At 42.7% G+C, this 22,195-nt stretch overlaps 1 protein-coding gene and 2 long non-coding RNA genes across 4 annotated transcripts in view; all 3 read left to right on the top strand.

The window, feature by feature from the left end:
• Nucleotides 1-97: 97 nt before the first annotated feature.
• Nucleotides 98-860, top strand: LOC139066139 (uncharacterized). Its single transcript, XR_011519120.1, has 3 exons — nucleotides 98-250; nucleotides 434-527; nucleotides 649-860. It is a non-coding gene; the product is annotated as an uncharacterized lncRNA (long non-coding RNA).
• Nucleotides 861-11,151: 10,291 nt separating this feature from the next.
• Nucleotides 11,152-22,195, top strand: part of LOC107373135 (NACHT, LRR and PYD domains-containing protein 12) — a 40,196-nt gene continuing 29,152 nt past the window's right edge. For both annotated transcript variants that reach the window (XM_070548128.1, XM_070548127.1), the window contains exons 1-7: nucleotides 11,152-11,260; nucleotides 11,383-11,597; nucleotides 11,809-11,925; nucleotides 12,150-12,253; nucleotides 12,339-14,127; nucleotides 14,870-15,061; nucleotides 17,385-17,558. In XM_070548128.1, the coding sequence (XP_070404229.1) occupies nucleotides 11,470-11,597; nucleotides 11,809-11,925; nucleotides 12,150-12,253; nucleotides 12,339-14,127; nucleotides 14,870-15,061; nucleotides 17,385-17,558 (2,504 nt within the window). In that variant the 5' untranslated portion in view covers nucleotides 11,152-11,260; nucleotides 11,383-11,469. The remainder of the gene's footprint in view (nucleotides 11,261-11,382; nucleotides 11,598-11,808; nucleotides 11,926-12,149; nucleotides 12,254-12,338; nucleotides 14,128-14,869; nucleotides 15,062-17,384; nucleotides 17,559-22,195) is intronic.
• LOC139066141 (uncharacterized) lies at nucleotides 18,839-21,082 on the top strand. Its single transcript, XR_011519122.1, has 4 exons — nucleotides 18,839-19,542; nucleotides 19,784-19,888; nucleotides 20,369-20,477; nucleotides 20,554-21,082. It is a non-coding gene; the product is annotated as an uncharacterized lncRNA (long non-coding RNA).

Here is a 22,195-nt window from a genome sequence, read left to right as displayed (position 1 = left end):
TGCATCCTACCTCGGCCGGATTCGTCGGCCGGTTACGTCACAGCGCCGCGACTCGGCCTGTCCCAATTCGAAGACTCCTTCAAATGCGGTCGACGAATGCGGCCTTCTTTTCGCCTGAATGAAGGATGGTCGGGTGTATCCTTCAATAGGTAGCATTTCCCAAGATGCCTTGCGGGCCGGCCGCAGAAAAACTTAAAAACAATGGCGGACAGTGAAGCGGGAGCTGTCGGAGAGGATTGCGCTTATAAATGTAAGTATAAACTTGAAAACTGTCAGTTTAAGGACTTTTTGTGATACATGAACGTTATTTTAGTTAGAAATGTTACAGTAAAAGTGCTTGTATTGCGGTCTCGGCTCGTATGTTCGGCCGCGCTCGGTGTCGTACTTCTCCCACTACGTTTCCCCCTGATTTTAATAGAAGTTTGTATTTTAGGACCAAAAGAGAAAACCAGGGAATTTATTAAGCTTAGGGCGGAGATGGACCACATGATCACCGGAGCAAAGTATTCGGCGGCTGTGGCATGGAGGTACAATAACATCTCATATTTTAAAAACTCGTTTGAGTATATTTTTTTCTGCGAAAACATGAAAGGAATAACCCGTTGTCCTCTTTTCTCTTCCTGTTTCTTTTCTTACATGTTTGTTAAGACTATTCTGGAGAAAATGGGCATCCAGGGGAAGGTGCCAACGATGAGCTTCTGGAGCTGATCTGGGAGGACATGAGGCTGCAGAGCAGCAGAGGGCACAGGAGAGAAGGAAGAACTTTGACAGCTTTTTACTTTGCTAGAAAAAAATGGTTAATGAAGATTAAACATGTACATGTAAAAGAAATATCTAAATAAAATCAGTTCTGCATTAAACTCTTGAATTTTATTTTTGTTTACAAATGAGAATTGTTTACTAGAGGGTATCCGCTGGGTCTTGAAAAGTCTTAAAAGGTGATAAATCGGTTTTGGTCAAATTAAGACCCTTAGAAAGTATTAAAAACTATTATCACATCTTTGCTCAGGCTCAGCTTGTCTAAAGTATTTTCTCTGAATTAGCTCTCCAACAGTCAAGGAAATGATTAACCCCCAGAGACCCACGGTTGTAATATTACAACATCAGATTTAAGTCCACAAAAATAAACCTTCCCCATTTTTTTTCTTTTTAAAACCACATTTACATTGCTAATAGGTCCTATTCAGTTCTGCAACACTATTGGCTGTTAAAATGTGTAAACAGGCCCGTTTATCTGGCCTCCTAGAACAACATGTGAAAGGTTAAAAAATATTTTGCAGTTGTTTTCTAAATTTGGGTTTCTGGGGGTTAAAAAGCTAAATAAAACGTCGAGCTCCATCGTTTAAGGTTCCTTCTCCCTTCTGCCCAGCGGTTCCACGGTTGCTAGGCGACGGAACGTTCGCCGAGGGAGTTCATGAAGGCTAGGCCTGTCCAAATTCACAGCCGTTAACATCCGGTCTACCCGGCCGACGGAGGACGCAGCCCGCGTCGGCCGGGTGGGCTGGGTCCTTCGAAGGATGCAGACCCTGAATTGAGACACAGCCTTGGAATCGCAGGATGTTCAAGCAAGATCCCGCTTCTGGTTAACTGAAAGGCCTTTCCGACGATTGGCTGTTTCATCGTTGCAAGGGTTTTACCTTTACCCATGGTTTTACCATGCATGGATGTTCTGGGACGCCCCATGGACTGGCACTGCCGTAGTGGCCGGCCGCCATCTTAGATGGGTCAGCATTCGCCCCCCAGTGCTTTCATTTCTACCGAGGAATGTGTTTACAACATGTTTTATCAAGCTTTTTTTTTTATTACACGACAAGGCATGATAATTAAAATATAAATATAAACAAAATAAATAAAAATAAATTTAAATATAAAATACCATCAGGTAGGCTAGAAAAGTCATTTTTGTAATCCCACGTGATCTGTTTTCAATTGTACACTGGTTGTAACCGTAGGCTGCACAAAAATGGGCATAGTTGCTCACTCTGCATCGGTCCTTGTCAGATGACGTATCAAGTGTAGCTCGTTGCATTATGGGATAGCTAGGTGTATAAACAAAGGAAGCACCGGTCACTTTAAGTGTTGCAAGTTTATTAAACTGCAGAAAATGGTACATTCATTTTGTGTGAAGGGCTGCCATGCTACCTTCACAAGAAGGCAAAAAGCTAAATGCAGGCAGGGATCACCTTAACCGGATATTTCCTGTTTTTGACCATTTATTGCAACGGAGAAATTGCAAGGTGATCAGTGATCTGATTGTTCCGTTCCTAATCGAGCACTTCGCTCTCAGACTGCAGGTTTACTGGTGGTTCCCAGAATAACTAAAAATAGGATGGGAGGCAAATCTTTTAGCTATCAGGCTCCTCTCTTGTGGAACCAGCTCCCAGTTTTAGTCTGTGAGGCAGACACCTTGTCTACTTGCTGAAAACATTTTTATTTGATAGGGCCTATGGTTAAATTCTGATGTTAGCCCAGATCTGGACAAGTGGGGGAGTAGAGGGAGGTGGAGTGTACAGTCAGTAAAGACAACTCTCCCTGCAACATGCCTCCATCTAAAAGGCTAAATTATCCAGAGTTATCTCTGTAGTTACGCTGCTATAGGTTTGGATTGCTGGGGGACATAATGACCACTTTCTACACTCTACTACTTTCTTCTACAGTCTGCTTTTTAACTGAATTATATCCTGCTATTTCAGTTGTTAACTTTATTTTCTCTAAGGGGTTTTCTCCCCAGAAGAAGCTACAATGGTGTTCAGCTGAGCTGTGGTGGCCTCATGGAGGAGACCATCAGCACACTGCTACTAACCACTTAAAAGAAAGAAAGAAGAACGAAAACGATCTTTTACATTGTGTCTCTCAAGATAAAAATCATGAGACACTTCACATAAACAAAAAAAAACAATTAAAATATAAAAAAGATTTCAAAAAAGACTATAAATATATTTAAAATTGATTAAAAACTGTGATAAAATAATGTAAGATAAGGGCGAGAGGAAATGAAAAGGAAAGAGGGAAATGAGTGAATCGCGAGAAAAGCACAATAAGAAGAAACAGCAGAATAAGGGTGGTGATGAAGGTCACGCAAAAACAAGTGAGTATTTGGCTGTGTGTGTGTGTGTGTGTGTGTGTGTGTGTGTGTGTGTGTGTGTGTGCGTGTCAGGGTAGGAGGATGCGCTATAAACTGGTTTCTTCAAAACAAATCAGAAGAAGAGTCCACCACATGTGACCCTTCATGGTTTCTCGCATTATCTGCTGCTGAACTTCAGCTAAAGAGAGGTAAGACCTCAGCTTGATCGCACACGCTTCAGATAACATGCTTCTCATGTGGAACCAACCAAATCCTTCAAATCTAGATTTTTCAGGTGAAAAGGACAACAAACCCAATCTCTAACCTTAATCTTCATCATCATCATCATCATCATCATCATCATCATCATCATCATTATCATCATAATCACTGTCTTCATCATCATCATCATCATCATCATCATCATCATCATCATCACTGCCCTCCCTATTATCATCATCATCCTCATGTTTATTTGTAAAGCAAGTTTAACAATCCAAAGTAATCTCAAAGTGCTGAACACTACACACATAAAAACCATCGACATATAAATATTGGACAATGGGTTTCCATAGACTCCAATAACACGTTTTTGAAGAAAAATGGGAGGTGGCCACCACCGCCATTTTGACCGTGTCACAGGTTCCGTCAAGCCCAGACAATTCCACAAAAGGGAAGAGAGGTGGAGCTGAGGGTGGAGCTGTAAGGCTGGGATCAACTGACGACACCCGGCCGAACTAGCTACAAGCTAACCTGAAGCTAACCCAAAGCTAACACAGAGGTGGGAGCTAAGCTAATAGAGGCAGCAACCTAGCTACAACCGGAGTTAACTGTGCACAACACCAGAGCTTCTGAGTCAGGGACACGCCGGGCTGACCGCTGGGTAAAACCGGGTGGAACACAGAGGTCTCCGAGAGCTCCACAAGCCGGCAGCCGCGCAGCAGACAAGCGCTGCTGTGATCTGAGATGCACAGAACTGCCGCTGGGGAGAACTGGGTGGAAAGGTTTCCATCCCAGATTTCCACAAGCCGGCAGCCCGCACAGCAGTCAGGAGCCGCGATCAGACAGAGATGCGCCGAGCTGCGGGGAGGGGAGAAACGGGTGGAAAACATCGGTCTCCCGAGAGCTCCACAAGCCGATAGTCGGAACCCAGCTCCACCAACATGTTATATTTCAACCCATTTTCTAAAGTGCAGCGTTATGTTAAATGCACTGGGTTTACCCTATTACATTTAAATTTCATGGTTAAACAGTACATGTTAAAATCTATGCTCAGCTCGGCAGTGACCTAAAATACATAAATATAATTTTACTTACCGAAAAACAATGAAGTGGAGACTCATTGGACGCTCTATTAGTGCAATTACTGCCACAGCAAGTCATTTTGTCCAACAATTAAACAAAAAATATCCAAAAAAGAATACTCAAACACTACAACTAATGGTCTAAGCTGAGAGACTGAAACTGACGGAACCGTTTTCAGGCGAGACCGAGGCTCTACTGAGGCCTTTCCACGGAGCTAGCTCTGTGGTCACGTGGGTCTGATGCTCATTAATTATACAGAATTTTAGGCTTTTAATACACTTAAACAGAAGAGTGAGAAAAAAATTCACCCCCTCAGAGTTGTCATGAGTGTAAACTAGATCATTTAAACCAAAAACATGTTCTGGTACCAGGCTGTAAACATGTTTATTTCTGCTGTGAAATTGGTATTTTTAACGTGGGAGTCAATGAGGATTTGCTCGCTTCTGACACCAGCCCCTAGTGGATGAGGGTGGAACTGCAATTTATTTCATTTCCGCGTTTGCTTCAATTTTTCACCCGCACTGTGGGGGCTTGATAAAAACATGAGCAAAACAAAATAGTAAGATTATTAAAACACGACTACTGAAACAATAAGAACACAGAGGCACAAATGAGAACACCAGTTACTATATGTGCTTAAGAGCTAGAGTGTAAAAACGTGTCTTCAGCCTTTTTTTAAACACTTCAATTGAGGAGGACGTTCTAATGGTTCATGGCAGAGCGTTCCACAGCCTTGGGCCTACAAATGCAAAAGCTCTGTCCCCTGTTGTTTTCATTTCTGCTGTCGGAGCAACCAGCAACATCTGATGGGTTGATGGAAGTACGCGAGGAGGCTCGTACACACAAAGTAGCTTGGCCAAATATGACGGAGCTAAGCCGTGTAAGGCTTTAAAAACCAGCACAAGAACTTTAAAATGTATTCTATACTGAATGGGGAGCCAGTGCAACATGTCCAAGACCGGGGTTACCTGTTAAACATCTAGCTGTACTGTTCTGGACCATTTGCAGTCTAGAAATGGAAGCCTGGCTTATCCCTGCTAGCAGGGAACTGCAATAATCCAGACGTGAGATTACAAATGCGGGGACAACAGTTTCCAGATGAGCTCTCGATAGAAAACATCTCATCTTGGAGATGCGTCTTGAATGAAAACAGCAAGCTCTAACTGTCCCATTGATGTGTTTTTCCAAAGTCCACATTTACTTCCAGGTTGGTAACAACCTCCTTTCTAAATGGGACCAGTGTTGTCAGCTCTGGAGGCGTCGCATTCATACGTGTCGTATTTGGGCTAAAAGAATCACCTCAGTGTTGTCCTCATTAAGACTCAAGACATTTAGAGCCAACCATGCTTTGACCTCTGATAAACAGTCCAGACATGGCTGGACTGAGGTTGCTGCACCACGCTTTGGGGGAGTATAATCCTTTCGGGTAAAACTAGATTAGGATTTGGAGAAACCACCTCCAAGCACACGGAGTTGCCTTTGTGTAGGAAATGTGCTCCATAAATAAAGCTGTGTTGTCACCGAGTCTGAGGAGACTCTAGAGGTCAGGGAGAGGCTTCAGTCGGCAGTAGGCTCTTGGTGTTTGATGTTGGGGGCAGCTTGAGTCCTGATGAGGGAGGCTAAAGAAGACTAAACATGTTTGTTGTGAAGCCCTGTTGATGTTACATCATCTTTGTTGTTGTTTACTATTTATTTAGCTTGTAGTTCTGGTTCTGATCTAAACAAGAAAACAGTTTATATTGTTTACACCCAGAACGAATCCCCCTCAGTAACCCCCTATGATTGTTTACATAAATAAATAAATAAATAAATAAATAAATAAATAAATAAAATAAATAAATAAATAAATGTGTGCCCAGCTGATCAGCAAACATCAGCAGGTGGACTTAACATCTCCAGAGTCCCATTCAGTCCCCTGAAACCTTCAGATGTTCAGAAACATCATGAGGCCACAAAGAGAGTCCCCTTAAAGAGCCCCGACCCCCCTAACTAAGTGCCAGGCTCTGATTCAGGTGGACACCAGAGAAGTGGGTGTTTAGGAGCGCCTAAAGGTTGAGCTGACACAGTGAGGTAACAGCAGCTACAGAAACACAATGACCTCTACCTCTATGTTAGGATCTTGGGACATTTAGGGGATTCTGGGGGGTTGTCCTCAGTGTTGTAGATGGAGAGGGCTGTTGCAAACCATCCTGGAGATGAGATGGAGCCAGACTGGGATTGGATCATCCAGAACAGACTTTGTTTCCTGCTCTTTGTGCTCATGTTGTTTCTTTATGTGTGTCAGATGCTCTGAGTGCTTTAACGACTCGACCAGCGACCAGCATGTAGCTTTTAGCAGTTGTGATGGAGAAATGATTACAGCTAATAAATATGGAGCATTTGTAAATAAAAGAGGCAGAAAAAATGTGTGCTTATTTAGCTTTAGTTTCTAGATGAGATGCCTTTTTTTACTCGTTGGCTTTTTCACCTGCTTGTAAAAACTCAGCTTTTCTTTCAGTTAAATGGATCAAAACCAATGAGAGAAGTACAGAATCAGAATCCAGACCAGATCCTAAAGATTGATCCGTGTTTCAGAAAACCTGACAGTCGCCAGGCGTCTGCTCTGACAAAAGCAGAAACACAATCAGGTTTCTTACTGTTTTCTTTTCTGATCCTGTCATGTTGTCTTTGTCCTGTCCTGTCCATGCCCTCCTGTTTTCTTCCATGTCCCCTTTTGTATCCATAGCCTTTGACCCCTGTGTTTCTCTAGTGGTGGTTCCCCTCATATTGGTTATCTTTCATCATCTACACTGTAAAAAACAAACAAACTAGATTTTACGGTAAAACAGCGACAGCCGGGGTTGCTGAAATAGTACCGTAAAATTATGGACATTTTTTTTCTTTTATGGTAAGAAGGTGTGTTTATTGTTATTTTACGTTTAAAAATGGTGCTGAAGTCAGTATTTTACTGTAGAAGAAAATGTTTTTAGCTCTCTGCGTGCTCAGCCCCCCTAAACCTCTGATGCTAGAAGCGCCCCTGGCAGACACTCTTTACACGCTTACTTTGATTTACGTGACAGAGTTATTTTCTACTCTCAAAGTGTTTAAAAGGACAAACAGGAGACAGAAATGGGGAGGGGCAAGAGATGGAAACAGAGGAAAATGTAGAATGGCTCCAAAACTCCCAACTCCTAACAAAATAAAAGCCTTTAATATGTGATCATGATTTAATAATATAAATGACATAAAAATACTGAGTATGTGATAATTCTGTTTAACTTTAATTTACCTATAATGATAGAAAATGAAACCAAAAAATAACTTTGTTGTGTTGATTTTGGCCTTTGAGTTTTATGGAGATGTGTCTCCCTCTGGTGGTGATGTAGTGGAACTACAACAGGCATATTTGCTCTTACAGTAAAAATAAAAGAAACTTTGTTGATGAAAATGTTAAAACTTTAAATAAAACACATTGAGCCCTCACATTATTTACAAATGACAAATATTCACTTTTATAAGCATGCAAAAGACTCATAAAGTAGATCAAGTTTGTTTATTTATCACCTTTCATGGCCAAAACCACAAAGTGTTTCACACAATTAGTCAGTTACAAGCTAACAGCAGGGTGGAGGTTCAGCACTTTGACTCCACACAACCATCATGTTTAACACAGCCACCTAAATAAAGTCTCCATTCATTTATAGTCAGACAATAAGTAAAACATCGTTAGCAGCAGTTACCCTGATGCTAACACCAGTCAGAAATGGCGTTATAGAGTGATGGAACAATAGATATTTTAGGATTAAACATGTGTAATCAGTGTGAATCCTCTGAATATGAAGATGTTTACCTTCATACCAGATGGTAGCAGGTGGAGTGTTGAACGTTCAGAAGGATGGGTTGACATCCAGAACTGGGCTTTAAAGATGTGTGTGTGTGTGTGTGTGTGTGTGTGTGTGTGTGTGTGTGTGTGTGTGTGTGTGTGTGTGTGTGTGTGTGTGTGTGTACAACAGCACCAGTGTGCATTATTCTGTAATCTTTAGATTGACTACTTACTAAACTGAAGCTAATCGGAATGCTGTTTTAAAAATGCTCTTTTTTCTTTCTTTTGAATGTTTGGTTTAGATTTTATTGCCTGTTTTCTATCAAACTGAAGTTGGTTCCCTTTTTACGATTCTGATTCAGAAAGGACAATTCCAACTAATGTTTCCGCTCCTCGAGTAGCTTTAATCTGCCCTAATTATAACATTTAAACATGTTGATAGTGTGATAACCCAAAATAACATAAAGAGTGAAGAAAGCAACCTTCTTTGAACTCACTAATCATACCAACTTTATTTGTATAGCATTTGAAACACCTGCAGGACCAAAGTCCTGCACACAGAACAACAGAATCAACAATAAAACAATATAACTGGACTAAAAACAGCCAAAGAGTTCAAACAATAAACTAAGCAGATTCAAATATGGTTCAAACTAAATAAAAATGCTATTTAAATCATAAAAAATATCCAAAACTAGCTAAAAGCCAACATCTCAGATGGTGTTAAGGCCAGAGAGAAGGGGGGTTTAAGCAGGTGTTTAAAATCAGACAGTGAAGAGGTCTGTCTGACATTTAAAGTAAACCTATTCCACAATCAGAGCTGCTGCAGCAAAAGCACCGTCTCCTCTAAGCTTACGCTTTGTCTTTGGGCCAATCAGGAGCAGCTGGTCAGCTGACCTGAGGGAACAGGAGGGTGTGTGTGTGTGTGTGTGTGTGTGTGTGTGTGTGTGTGTGTGTGTAGCAGCTCACACAGGGAAGGCGGAGCAAGGTCATCAAGAGATTTAAAAGCAAATAAAATCATTTGAACCTAAAAGGCTCAGGCAGCTGAACAGGGGCGATGCCATCAAACGTTCTTTTTCCTCTGCAGCAGCATTTTGTTTACTCTCTGAAGCTGAGAGGTACAGGCGCCACTTACTCCTGCATAAATCAACAAAAGGTCTCACACATCACCAACTGTCTCATAGATGTTGCTGTTAATGTAGACTAACAGTAAGAGTCTAGGTGTTGTAGTTTTGGAGCTGGACCAGTTCTAATGTGGTCTAGATGCAAAACGGTGCAGAAATAGGTGTTCTGTTCACGTTCACACATCAAATAAAGGTTTCACAAACCACAAACTATGCTTTAAGGGTTCTGCTGTTAGTTTAGATTCATGTAGTCCAGGTTTGAACCAAATAATGACGTTCAGGGAGTGGAAAACGAGTTGGAATTGCTCTTTCTCACTCAGAAACTAAGAAAGGGAACCAACTTCAGCTTCTTCTGTGTTTTATTTACTTATTATTATTATTATTTGTAATCATCTAATATCTTGTTTTTCAGTCAAATAAAGAAACAGGCTAAATGGGCACATACATCCATAACCACGTCTGAGCTGATACACACGAAGAGGTGGTGCTTCCCACACCAAACGTTCCATCAGGAATCTTGGCGTGACCTTTGACCCAGCTTTCACCCTGGATTCTCATGTCAGTTTTCTCTTGTTCGCTCTTCCTTCTTCCATCTCAGGAACATTGCTCAGCTGAGTCCCATTCTGTCCCGCTCTGAACTTGAGACAGTTCTCCACACCTTCTTCTCCTCACGCTTAGACTACTGTGACTCTCTTTTCACGTGTCTGAGCAGAACCTCCCTGAACCGTCTACAGGTGGTTCAGAATGCCTGTGCTCAGCTTCTGACCAAGTCCTCCAAACACACCCACATCACCCCGCTTCTCCTCCAGCTTCACTGGCTGCCAGTCAACTTCAGGGTTCATTTCAAGATCCTGGTTCTGGTCTATAGGGCCTTACATGGACAAGCACCATCTTACATTGGTGATCTTCTTAGTCCCTACACCCCCAGCAGGTCCCTGAGGTCCAGTGATCAAAGCCTACTGGTTGTGCAGCACCAGGCTAAAGACCAAAGGTGACAGATCATTTGCTGATGTGGCCCCCAGACTCTGGAACTCTCTCCCCCTGAGCCTGAGATCGGTGGACTCAGTGGTCTCCTTTAAAAAGCAGCTGAAGACTCACTTGTTCAAGCTGGCTTTTGTATGACCTTCTTCACCACTCTCTCTTTATTCTGCTCTCCCCACCTATTCCACCTTCCTCAGGATCCACTGATTTCCCTCTTTCCTGTTCACTCTCTTTCTTTCTTAACATTTTTTCTTTTAAATCGCAACAGCTTATTCTTGCTCATTTAAAATATATTTTTAAACATTTTCAACATGCTTTTTTTTCTATTTTTACAATTTTTATATTTTTTGTTTTTGTTTTTGTGAAGCGCCTCGTGATTTTTATCTTGAGAGGCGCTATAGAAATGATATTTTCTTCTTGTTCTTCAACTACAGAACCGACGGCTAAACCGAGGGGAAACTGATGTGACACAGGTGTGCAAAGGTGCAGGTTTCAGTCACCAAAGGGGGAGGGGCTAACGGCCAGCACCTCTCAGAGGGACCAGACTGATGATGGCTGTGGTGTTTGATCCTTCAGCGTGAGACATCGGAGGTGTGGCGTGAGAGCGTGTGGAGAGAGTCAGATGCTTGTGTTTCACACTCAGTGTGTGAGAGCTGCAGCCGTACATGTTAGTAACAATATGAACATAAACACTAGACAGTGTTCATCTGCACCAACAGCCTGTGCTCGTGGATTCAGTTCTGTCATTCTGGAATCCTGGGCCACAAAAATCTCTCTGAGGACCTCAAATGGCCCACGGAGCAGACTTTGGACTCCTTGAACTTTGAGACTTTGACACGATTCTTATCTCTGATGGCTGACTAACTGGTTTATGGCTGAGACTTTGGGTTGTTTAATAGTCTCATCAGATGAAAAAGAAACCCAAACCGGTTCAGACTGGATCTGATGTGGACAGAAGAGAAGAAACTAAAGTGTGTGAATCAGGTGAGTTGTTCTTGTTCTCCTGTCAGAGAGAACTTTCCTCTCTGGATCGTTGCTTTGATTCACCTTCAGATCAAACTGCTGCATCACGTCTCACCGTCTCACTTCCTGTTGGTTCTCACTAGAAAACACACTCGCTGATGTTTTCTTTGGTGGAGAATCCCAGTCTGTCTAACTGGTTCCTCTCTGGCTCTGACTGACTGAAGAGGAAGATGGACGTTTATGCAGAAGAAGAGGAGAACAGAGCAGAACCTCCAGGACCCAGCTGTCTGTCTATGAAGAGTGACCGGTCCATGCAATATCCTCCAAATCTCAGTGGACCTGGACCTTCAGACACAAAGTAAGAAACATGTTGATGAAGCTGACTGACCTTCTTTAGGTTTCTCCTCTCTGATGTCCATCATCTAGAGAAGCTTTCATCTGACCTCAGTTACAAACATGAAACCTTCTGATTCTCTGCAGCAGTTTGTGTGTTCAGAGCTTCTGAGATGGTTTCATCAGATCTTCTCACTGACTGATGTGATCTGAGTTACAACATGTTTGTGTTTCAGAGGTCAGAACCACAGATGGAGAGCAGAACCTCCAGGACCCAGCTGTCTGTCTATGAAGAGTGACCGGTCCATGATGAATCCTCCAGACCTCAGTGGACCTGGACCTTCAGACCCAAAGTAAGAAAACAGTTTCTAACTGGTTCTTCTGACTCCTCAGACAGAAAAACAGGATTTGTGGTAGAACTGATGAACTAGTGGAGCTCTGACCAAGTAGAGCAGGTGAACATGCAGCTGTTATCAGAGCATCAGAGCTTTTATTGTTTAGTCTGAAGATGTTTCTCCAGAATCACAGCAGGATGAATGTTTCATGTGAAAAGTCCCACATCTGGAGCTCTATGCAGGCTGTCTGCTGCCAACAAGAAGCTTCCAGAACATCGGGAAAAGTCCAGCTGGTTGTCGGTGATAAACAGAGAGCTGATCAGAGGGAGGAAGAGAAGTTCTGTTGGTGAGAAGGACCAGCTGTCCTGCTGTTTTTGTTCCAATGAGGTTCTGCTGCAGCATTCAGATCTGCTCTGTGTCACATTTCTCAGCAGATGTTGGTCTGCAGGAGGTTCTAGAAGAACATCGGCTCAGTCTGAGGAGCAGATGTGAACGTGTGACTGAAGGAAGTGATGAACCAGGAAGTAGAACCCTCCTGAACAGGATCTACACTGAGCTCTACATCACAGAGGGACAGAGTGAAGAGGTTAATACCCAACATGAGGTGGAGCAGCTGGAGACCGCTTCCAAGACCAAGAGGCTCCATGGTGCTCCAATCAGGTGCCAGGACCTCTTTAAAGCCTTACCTGAGCAACATGGAGCCATCAGAGTGGTTCTGACCAACGGCGTCGCTGGAGCTGGAAAAACCTTCTCAGTGCTGAAGTTCACTCTGGACTGGGCCGAGGGCTTGGAGAACCAGGATGTCCATGTGGTGCTTCTGCTTTCCTTCAGGGAGCTGAACTTGATCAGAGATGAGCAGCACAGTCTTCTCACGCTGCTCCGTGTTTTCTATCCAACATTCCAGAAGATCCCAGCAGAGAAGCTGGCTGTCTGGAAACTTCTCTTCATCTTTGATGGTCTGGATGAAAGCAGACTTTCACTGGACTTCAGCAGCAGTCAGCTGCTTTCTGAGGTCACACAGAGGTCATCAGTCCAGGTGCTGCTGACAAGCCTCATCAAGGGGAACCTGCTTCCCTCGGCTCTGGTCTGGATCACCTCCAGACCTGCAGCAGCCAATCAGATTCGTCCTTCATGTGTCCACAGGGTCACAGAAGTACGAGGCTTCACTGATGCCCAGAAGGAGGACTACTTCAGGAGGAGGTTCAGTGATGAAGAGCTGTCCAGCAGAATCATCTCCCACATCAAGACCTCCAGGAGCCTCCACATCATGTGTGGAATCCCAGTCTTCTGCTGGATCACTGCTACAGTTCTGGAGAACATGTTGACTACAGAGCAGAGAGGAGAGCTGCCCAAGACCATGACTGACATGTACTCACACTTCCTGCTGGTTCAGACCAAGAGGAAGAAGAACAAGTACCATGAAGGACCTGAGACCAGTCCACAGGAGCTGATGGAGGCTGACAGGGAGCTTCTTCTGAAGCTGGGGAGGCTGGCGTTGGAACATCTGGAGGAAGGAAACATCATGTTCTACCAAGAAGACCTGGAGCAGTGTGGTCTTGATGTCTCAGAGGCCTCGGTGTACTCAGGAATTTGTACAGAGATCTTCAAAAGAGAGTGTGTGATGTTCCAGAAACCAGTCTACTGCTTTGTTCATCTGAGCGTTCAGGAGTTTCTGGCTGCAGTCTACATGTTCCACTGTTTCACCAGCAGGAACATGGAGGTGATGGAGAACTTCCTGGGAGGATACTACAGAGTCTCATATCTGGAGAACTTCCTGGAGAGAGTGATGGAGAAATCCCTCAGCAGTAAAAACGGCCACCTGGACCTGTTTGTCCGCTTCCTTCATGGCCTCTCTGTGGAGTCCAACCAGAGACTCTTAGGAGGTCTGCTGGGTCAGACACAGATCAGTCCAGGAACCATCCAGACAACCATCAACAACCTGAAGGAGATGAACATTTATGAAGTCTCTCCAGACAGAAGCATCAACATTTTCCACTGTCTGATGGAGATGAAGGACCTCTCAGTTTATCAGGAGGTCCAAAAGTTCCTGAAGTCAGAGAACATACCAGACGAACTCTCAGAGATCCAGTGTTCAGCTCTGGCCTACATGCTGCTGATGTCAGAGGAGGTTCTGGATGAGTTGGACCTGCAGAACTACAGAACATCACCAGGGGGACGTCTGAGACTGATTCCAGCTGTGAGGAACTGCAGAAAGTTCAGGTGAGTCCAGATGTTGTGATGATGATCATCAGTAGTTATTAGAGCTGCTGAGTTTAAACAGAAAATAAGTTTATTGAATGAAAAAGACAGAAAAGTGAGTCAGAAGGTCTAGAGTCTGATTGTGGACAGATCATCTCTCTGCTGCCTCTTTCTGCATCGAAGCTTGTTGAGTCAGAACCTGGTTTGTTTGGTTCCTTTTTCAAGAACAAACAACCAACATCCCTGCTTTCTGATGGAGTGTGTCCACACACACCTCCCTGTTCCACACTAGAGCTCTGAGTCCCAGTCCTGCTGGAGCTCTGATGGAGTAAAGCTGGACACCAGCAGCACGTTCCTGCGTGTGAAGAGGTGGAGCTGACGGGAACAGGAAGCTAAGAGATCATCTCTGTTCACTGAGCTGAACTCAGCCTAAAGGCTCTGAGCTCAGATGGAAACTAGAAAAGAGTCCAAGTGTTCATCTACAGCAGACGTGTTGATTCTGACTCTGGATCAGATCCTGCTGACAGACTGTGGACATGATGGATGTTCCCTCCTTCGTCTGCAGATTAAAGGTGTGAAAGAGACTGGACAGACTCACTGGCTCATGTCAGACAGTCGGATGGAGCAGATGAAGCACAGATGTGAAGAGCAGATGTTCATCAGATGATGACATCACTGTTTAGTCATCATCGGCTTTCAGGCTGTTTATCAGACACATTCTCTGGTTTTATTACAACTGACTTTGACTTTTCTCTCATCACAGAGCTGCTGGTTCTGGTCCTGGTTCTGGTCCTGGACTCTCTGAGACTGACTGTGAAGTTTTGTCCTCAGCTCTAAAATCCAACCCTTCCCATCTGACAGAACTGGACCTGAGTCAGAACCAGCTGTCTGATTCTGGAGTGAAGATTCTGAGTTCTGGACTGGAGAGTCCAAACTGTAGACTGGAGGTTCTGAGGTCAGTTCTCTGCAGCTGTTGAAGGTTTTCTGTGTTTGACCTTTAACCCCTTAAGCCACATCTGCTCCAAATGCAACCAGAACAGCACACGTACCTGAGGGATCGTCCACAACCAAAGAAATGATTATTATGGGAACCATCTGTGCACGGCTCTCTCAGGCCTTGAATCAGGTAGAAAGAAAGATCCTGTCTGTAAATCCCAGAAAGCTTCATTCACCACACTAATAAAGAAAGCATTAATCCCACGTGTCCATCAGAAGCTTTTGTCACTGGTAACAGACTCAGATTAGCTGGACCACAGGAGGCCACTAGGGGGCGCTGACACCAAGCCTGCACCTTAGGGTGGCTCGTCCCCAAGAGACACAATGAAAGCGTGGAGCATGTATGAGCTCACCATGTTCAGGTCAACACACACCTGCTACTTTAATTACAGAGAAATGACTTTAGATAATCTGGGATTAAAAGCAGGATGTGGAACAAGATCATGTTCAGAGGATTAGTTTCATTTGGTTTAGAGCAGCCATAACAGGCCTGTTGTTGCTGAGTAATAAAATATTCATCTAGTTTATTTAAATGTTCTGTAACACTTTACTTTAAAGGGTCCCTTTATTCATGCTTTTAGTGCATTATTAAGCATGAATAAACTATTAAATACAGAATTAACAACTGCTTAATATGAATGCTAATATGAAGTCATGCATTACTAAGCAGATAGCAGCACTGACACTCATCCCAGACATGCAGTTGTGTGTGTGTGTGTGTGACTGGGATCACTACTGAGTGGTTTAAGTACGTTTTTACTCACAATGCTAGCTGGTCCCATTCACTTACAGTGTTTTATGCTAAGCTAAAGCTAAAGGAGTACAGCCAGGTCAGGAGAACGACTGGGCTGGTTACAAATAGTTTTTCCCACTTATCTAACTCTGGGAAATTTGTCAACAGACAGAATTGACATTTCGGGTGTAATATCCCTTTAAGGACAGTTAATGGTTAATATCAGGAACATTAATAAAGCGATCCTTGTTTATTAATGCTTAATAAAGCACTAAAAGTGTTTCTAAAGGGCCCCTATAGAGCTCCGGACCCCACGTGACTCTCAGTTAGTGGACGCCATTTTGGCATGCAAAAAAGGTAAACAAACACGGATGTAACCATGAACATGAACGGGATCTGCTTGGATTTTACTTCGTCGGAGTTTACTTCACACTTTAAAACAGAAGAAATCGTTTTATATAGTCAGAAATTAAATAGTCTAAACATCTCCGACCCTTACCGTGCCCCTGGGATACTTTTTAAAAACGCCAGAAGTCATAGCGGACTTCTTACCGGCACAACACCGGACCTGGCCGGGGAAACCCCTTGGGATTCCCCCGGCCGGAGGAGCTGGGGAGAAGGTCTGGGACTCTCGACTCTACTGCCCGCTCCGACACCAGAAACTGTCGGAGCGGGCTTCTTACCGGCACAACACCGGACCTGACCGGGGAACCCCTTGGGATTTACCCGGAGGAGCTGGCTCCGGCGGCTGGGGAGAGGGAAGTCACGCTACTGCCCCCGCAACCCGACTCCGGATACGCGGATGAAAATGGATGGATGGACGGACAAATAACAGATTTACATGTAAGTAGTCTCGGTGACACAGATAATAGCAATCCAAAGTGCTTTTTATGTGTGATCTGACAATTGATCAACCATTGCTTAAAAATGAAATACAGCTTAGCCGGTTAATTGCTGTGATCATAAAACACGTAAACGGCAGCACTCAGAACTCACGAGGCAACGTTTTACGTGATGTTTACTTGTTGCTGTGAGTAATAAGACAGAAAAAGCCACGCCAAAATAAGTTTAGGAAGCCCACTAAGAATCATAATAAAAGCATTTAAAATAAATACCACACACAGTTGAGGAAACGTTGGTTTAAGTACCTGATATGAAGCGGTCGCTGCGTAAAAGAAAACCTTTACTCTCGGGATCCCACAGTTTCATTTTAGCCCGGTCACTAGCGCGTTTTATTACAATGATCCAACGTTTGCGGCGCTCCGGATCTTGGGGAATCCTGTAGATGGCTCATTCCTTATGTCGTCCGCGTCTGTTCTGCATCCTGGGGCACAACAGGAATCTACCATATTTCCCATTTGATTGAGTTTTCTGACAATAGTAAATAGTCCAGCTGCCGGCTTCTGCATGCCAATATGGCGCCGTTTCGATTTGAACTGTTGCATGCCGGGAGAAGTGACGTCAACTCCCGGAGCTCTATTGTAGTTCATGTTTCTGTTTTAACCTGCATCCTGTTGGCTTCAGCTCTCTGCTTTTATTCTTTATTCAGGTTGAGGAGCTGCAGGTTGTCAGAGATCAGCTGTTCTTCTCTGGGCTCAGCTCTGAAGTCCAACCCGTCCCATCTGACAGAACTGGACCTGAGTCACAACCAACTGTCTGGTTCTGGACAGAAGGAGCTCTGTGGTTTCCTGGAGAGTCCAGACTGTAGACTGGAGGTTCTGAGGTCAGTTCTCTGCAGCTGTTGGAGGTTTTCTGTGTTTAACCCTTTATAGGGCCAATGTCCATATTTGGGCATTTCCTGTCACATCATAAATGATGTTGGTGTGCTTTTTCACGAACTCTTAGAATTACGATTCACCCAAACAATCATCAGAGATCAAGCTAGTCACGGTTTGCGCCATGGCGCCATTCCACCAATCAGGGCGGAGCTATAACGGGTCAACTGTTGGTGTGTCTGCAGAGCCAGAAAACTGCTCGTCTCCTCTCGTGTTCACGGTCAGATGTCTAAAACTACCAACGCTAGATTTATGAAAGTCTCACATCACCAGGTTGACTAGTTGTGCTTAATAAGGATACATGTGTTGTAAATGTTAAACTCAATAAAGTTGGTGAAATCTTAGCATGAAAATCAAGTCTGCCACACTTGTACACGCGCCCTGAACAGATTAAAGAAATTATGAATATTTTAGGTAAAATCTTTTGTTTTTAGACATAATCTTAATATTCATGGTAACAGTAATAATAACAATTATGATATTAAATTTATTTTGCAGCTTTAAGCTAAGATTTCTCTGGAAAATGGAGGACAGTTATTGCACCAACCAATCTCACCATCAGTGATGATGATGAACAGGTGGAAGATGATGATGAGGCAGATCCTCACATATAAAGTATTCTAAATTATTCTAATAATCTATAGTAGATCAGAAATAGTATCTATTGTTCAATAACGCATAAAAAATATTCCACATTAATATCATTTTATAAAAATATTCTATATTGTTTAATAATTGTGAAATAATCTGTATTATTGAACAGTGATATCATGTTCTAAAATCACCTCTAAAGTGTCTATAAGTATCTAGATTATTCAAAAATAATGTTTATTTAACTTGTTCATGTGTTCATTTTGGGATTTCTTTTACCAGAACAGGGCCAACGTCCACATTTCATCACTTTGTTTTCTCTGGTTTTCTGCATGAAAATAAATATTTATGAAAATTGTAAGAACAGAAAGACACTTTGGTTATGGACTACAGTAACACCCTGGGGTTGAAATTTAAACATGAAAACTTCCATGAGTGTCCTATAAAGGGTTAACAACTAAAATCATTCACTGGTTCTTCACAATTCATTTATTTATTTTCATTTAAAAATTTTAATTGAAACTTAAATATTTTCCAGAACTTTCTAAGTTTTTCTAAAATTTTAAATAAACTATTTTAGAACAAAAACAAGTTTCTGTTTCTGCTGGTTTTAAAAACTTTTACTGAATAAAATATTAAACATCAGTTCATCATGTTTGTGTTTCTGACATGATAAAATAATTTAGTTTATTTAACCCTTCTGTTGTGTTAGGGTCCGAATGGACCCGTTATGGGATTAGATTTGTGCCAATAGGATCAAGAAAAACACTTTGGAGAGCAAACAAATTTTAAGACATTGAGAGAAAAAACATTTGTTTCAAAAGAAAAACTTACGATCTGAATCAGATTCTTAAAATGATCAAGAAAAACACTTTGACGGTCAAACAAAAATTAAGAAATTGACAGAACAAAAATATTGACTAAAGGAAAAAAACATGTTTCAAAAGGAAAACTTACGATCTGAATCAACTTCTTAAAATGAGTAACAAAGGATGTTTCCTTTTTCTGTTTGCCTCTATGTGTTTTTGTTATCAATTTCCTTAGTTTTGTTCTCGCTGCTCAGAGCTTTGCTCTCACTACCAGATTTGCACTTACACTGTCTGGCTTTCTCCTTTGCAATCCCTGAGTTTTTGGTTGCAATTCTGACACAACCCTTTCGGGTGGGCGGGACTTCTGAGAAGTCCTCTCCCATAGGACAGTGGTTTCTCTTGAGTGACAGTTCAGTGACCTGGAAGTGATGTAGCCTCCAAGACATTTTTTTTTCCCACCTGGTCAACAACATGAATTTTGAGCCCCAAACAGGTTATTTCTGCTGTCTGTGGTGTCTACTGAGGATCTAAAGTGAGTATTGATAATATATTTTATCTTTTCTTAGTTAATCTGTAAGTTAAGCCACTTTTTAAGTTGGTTTTAACCAGACGCTAGCTCACTAGCTAGCTGCTAAGCAAGCCATTGTGCAAGCCTCAGGACAATGGTCTATTGTTCCAGAGAAATGTATTAAAAACTCATCTTAACATATTCATTACTGGTTTCATGGAATAAATTATTGCAGTTTATGTTAATAAGTTTGCTAATTTTTCAGGAACCTGTGGAACATCAGACTGTGCAGCTACTGGAGCTAACCTGTGTACTGCTAACTTGCTACAGAGGACGCAGCAGAAAGCTGAGCTAACAGGCTGTTTTGCAGGTAAATACTCTTTTAGTGGAACTGCAGGATTTTTATGGTATAACTCAGAATCTACATGAGCTACTGTGGGAAGACATTTAAACTACATACAGATAAATGTATTTTTTATTCCATGTTACTTGGACGGGCTAAACAAGTTCATAGTTCTGCCTGCTCCTTTTTCAGTGAAACGAATGGATTATATGATGTAACTCTCTAGTAAATCTATAGTAACCATAGTCTGGTGACTAGTGTCTAGTTTAGCTACATTTAGCTTAGCTGGAGTAATATAGTCTAACTCTGCCTCAACTGGTGACTTTTCTACTTCATTGTCAGCCAGACAAAATGTTGCTGCAGAGAAACGCCCAAGGTACTGACCCCACAATAGAAAATCATAATGTCCACATTTATTTCACACAATCTCAAATGTCACACTAAAAGTAAACTTTTAGCTCTGATTTAATTATTTCCTTATTGATATCGGTTTTCCCTTTGTTGTAGGCAATCCTCGGGTGTCAGCAGGAGGAGGTGACCACCTGCATAACGGAGCACCCTGGTTCTGAGCCAGTTTCACCTTTGTGCTGCTCTTTGGGGAGGCAATGCTCAGCAGGTTAAACAACTGTAAAATTGATTTTGTTCGTAGTTTTTGTTTAATCTCATACATCACCAGTTTTTCTTTCTTACAGACACATGCCTCCATGTGTTCAGGTGGTGTTGGTGTGATCTGGGAGGGCACACTCATGTCGTCATCTCCTTGTGCCGTCTCCAGGATCCTGATGGGAGTTCTCTGTGCCTATAAAGCAGGGGTATTTACTTCTGGGCCTGGAGGGCCGGTATCCAGCACATTTTAGTTTTAACTCTGTTTCAACACACCTGATTTTAGTCAGCAGATAATTAACAGGCTTCTGCAGAGCTGCTGCACAGGTAATTCAACCCCTGATTCAAGTGTGTTGGAGCAGGGAAACAACTAAAACGTGCTGGATACCAGCCATCCAGGACTAGAATTGAATACCCCTGCTATAAAGCCTTCCTCCCTCCTCCGGACTTTAAACATTAGTATTTTATTATGGTTTACCTGATTTAGTAAATAAATCTCAATTTATAAATTTCCTGTTTTGGTGCCTGTCCATAAAATCCTGCATTAGACACTAAAAGCTGAATGGATGCCTTTCATTCACTTTGACATTCAATGTCTTTTTAAAGATACACTTGAAATTAATATCAGCTGTTTAACAGAGTGGTGCAAAGTAATTGCTGATGTCATGATTTTTGCAACAACCTGACCTTCATGCAGAGAAACTCAGGAGACAAATGAGCTAAAAACAGTTTATTAAAATGTTTGACGGATGACTGAAGAGGTAACTGCTGGAGATCAGGAACCAGAAGCTTCTGCGAGGAAGAGCAGAGGTTAGTAAGAGGCAACAGGTCAGGTTTTTCTCAGACTGTGCAGGTAGCTTACAGAGACTGAGAAACGCCACAGAGATGGAGCCACAGGTTTTAGTGTTTAAAGATCAGAAGGCCCTGAGGTAAAATTGAGTGTTAGTAATGACTAAAGAATGACTTACAAAAGGAAAAGTTTAGGTACTTACGGTCTGAAGTTGTAGCGCAGACAGGAGACGGCAGAATGGTGGAGAAACAACCAGAAGTCTGGGAGAATGACAGCATGAGTTGCAAGCGGGTGAGCAGAAGGTAGTGGGTAAGCCGACTGCCAGTATGGTTGTGTGATCAGGAGCTTCAAGGAAAGAATTCCCATAGATCTGCATAGAACATGAGAACGTAAGTTTGAAAAATGGCAGAGTCATGGGCTAGATATGGGTTAAAACACTGATGAGTGACCAGCTACCAGCTTTTATTCAAGGATGGGGTAACAGGTGTGTGAGGATGTGCCTGCCCCATGAGAAGAGTTTTCAGGTAAGCCTCTCCATGGTGCTCTGCAATGGTGACTAGCAAGGCTAAGGAAGAGATTAAAGGGAACACAAACCCAGGACTCCGACCCAAACTCCTAACAGCAACACAACGACTCCTCCCACAGGCGGTTGTTCCACGGAGCACGCAGCTGCCGAAGTTCAGCATCAGGCAACTTGTAGGTGATGTAATCATATGTGGCTTCTGAGCATGCAAGTTTATTCTAGCTGTGCAGCGTACAATAATAATAAAGATTTATATTGTGTTGTGTTGCTCACCTTACAGGTTGTTTTAAAATCTTAACCTGTGCCTGCTTACAGCAGGTCTTTCACGTCTTTTGAACTAGACACAGAGAGGTTCAGGCACAGGTACTTAGTCAGACTCCTGATATGGTACAGCATCCACCACCACAGACTCCTGATA

This window comes from Nothobranchius furzeri, chromosome 2, assembly GCF_043380555.1.
Source record: "Nothobranchius furzeri strain GRZ-AD chromosome 2, NfurGRZ-RIMD1, whole genome shotgun sequence".
In the NCBI taxonomy this organism is placed as follows: domain Eukaryota; kingdom Metazoa; phylum Chordata; class Actinopteri; order Cyprinodontiformes; family Nothobranchiidae; genus Nothobranchius; species Nothobranchius furzeri.
This window is presented reverse-complemented; position numbering and strand designations above follow the sequence as displayed.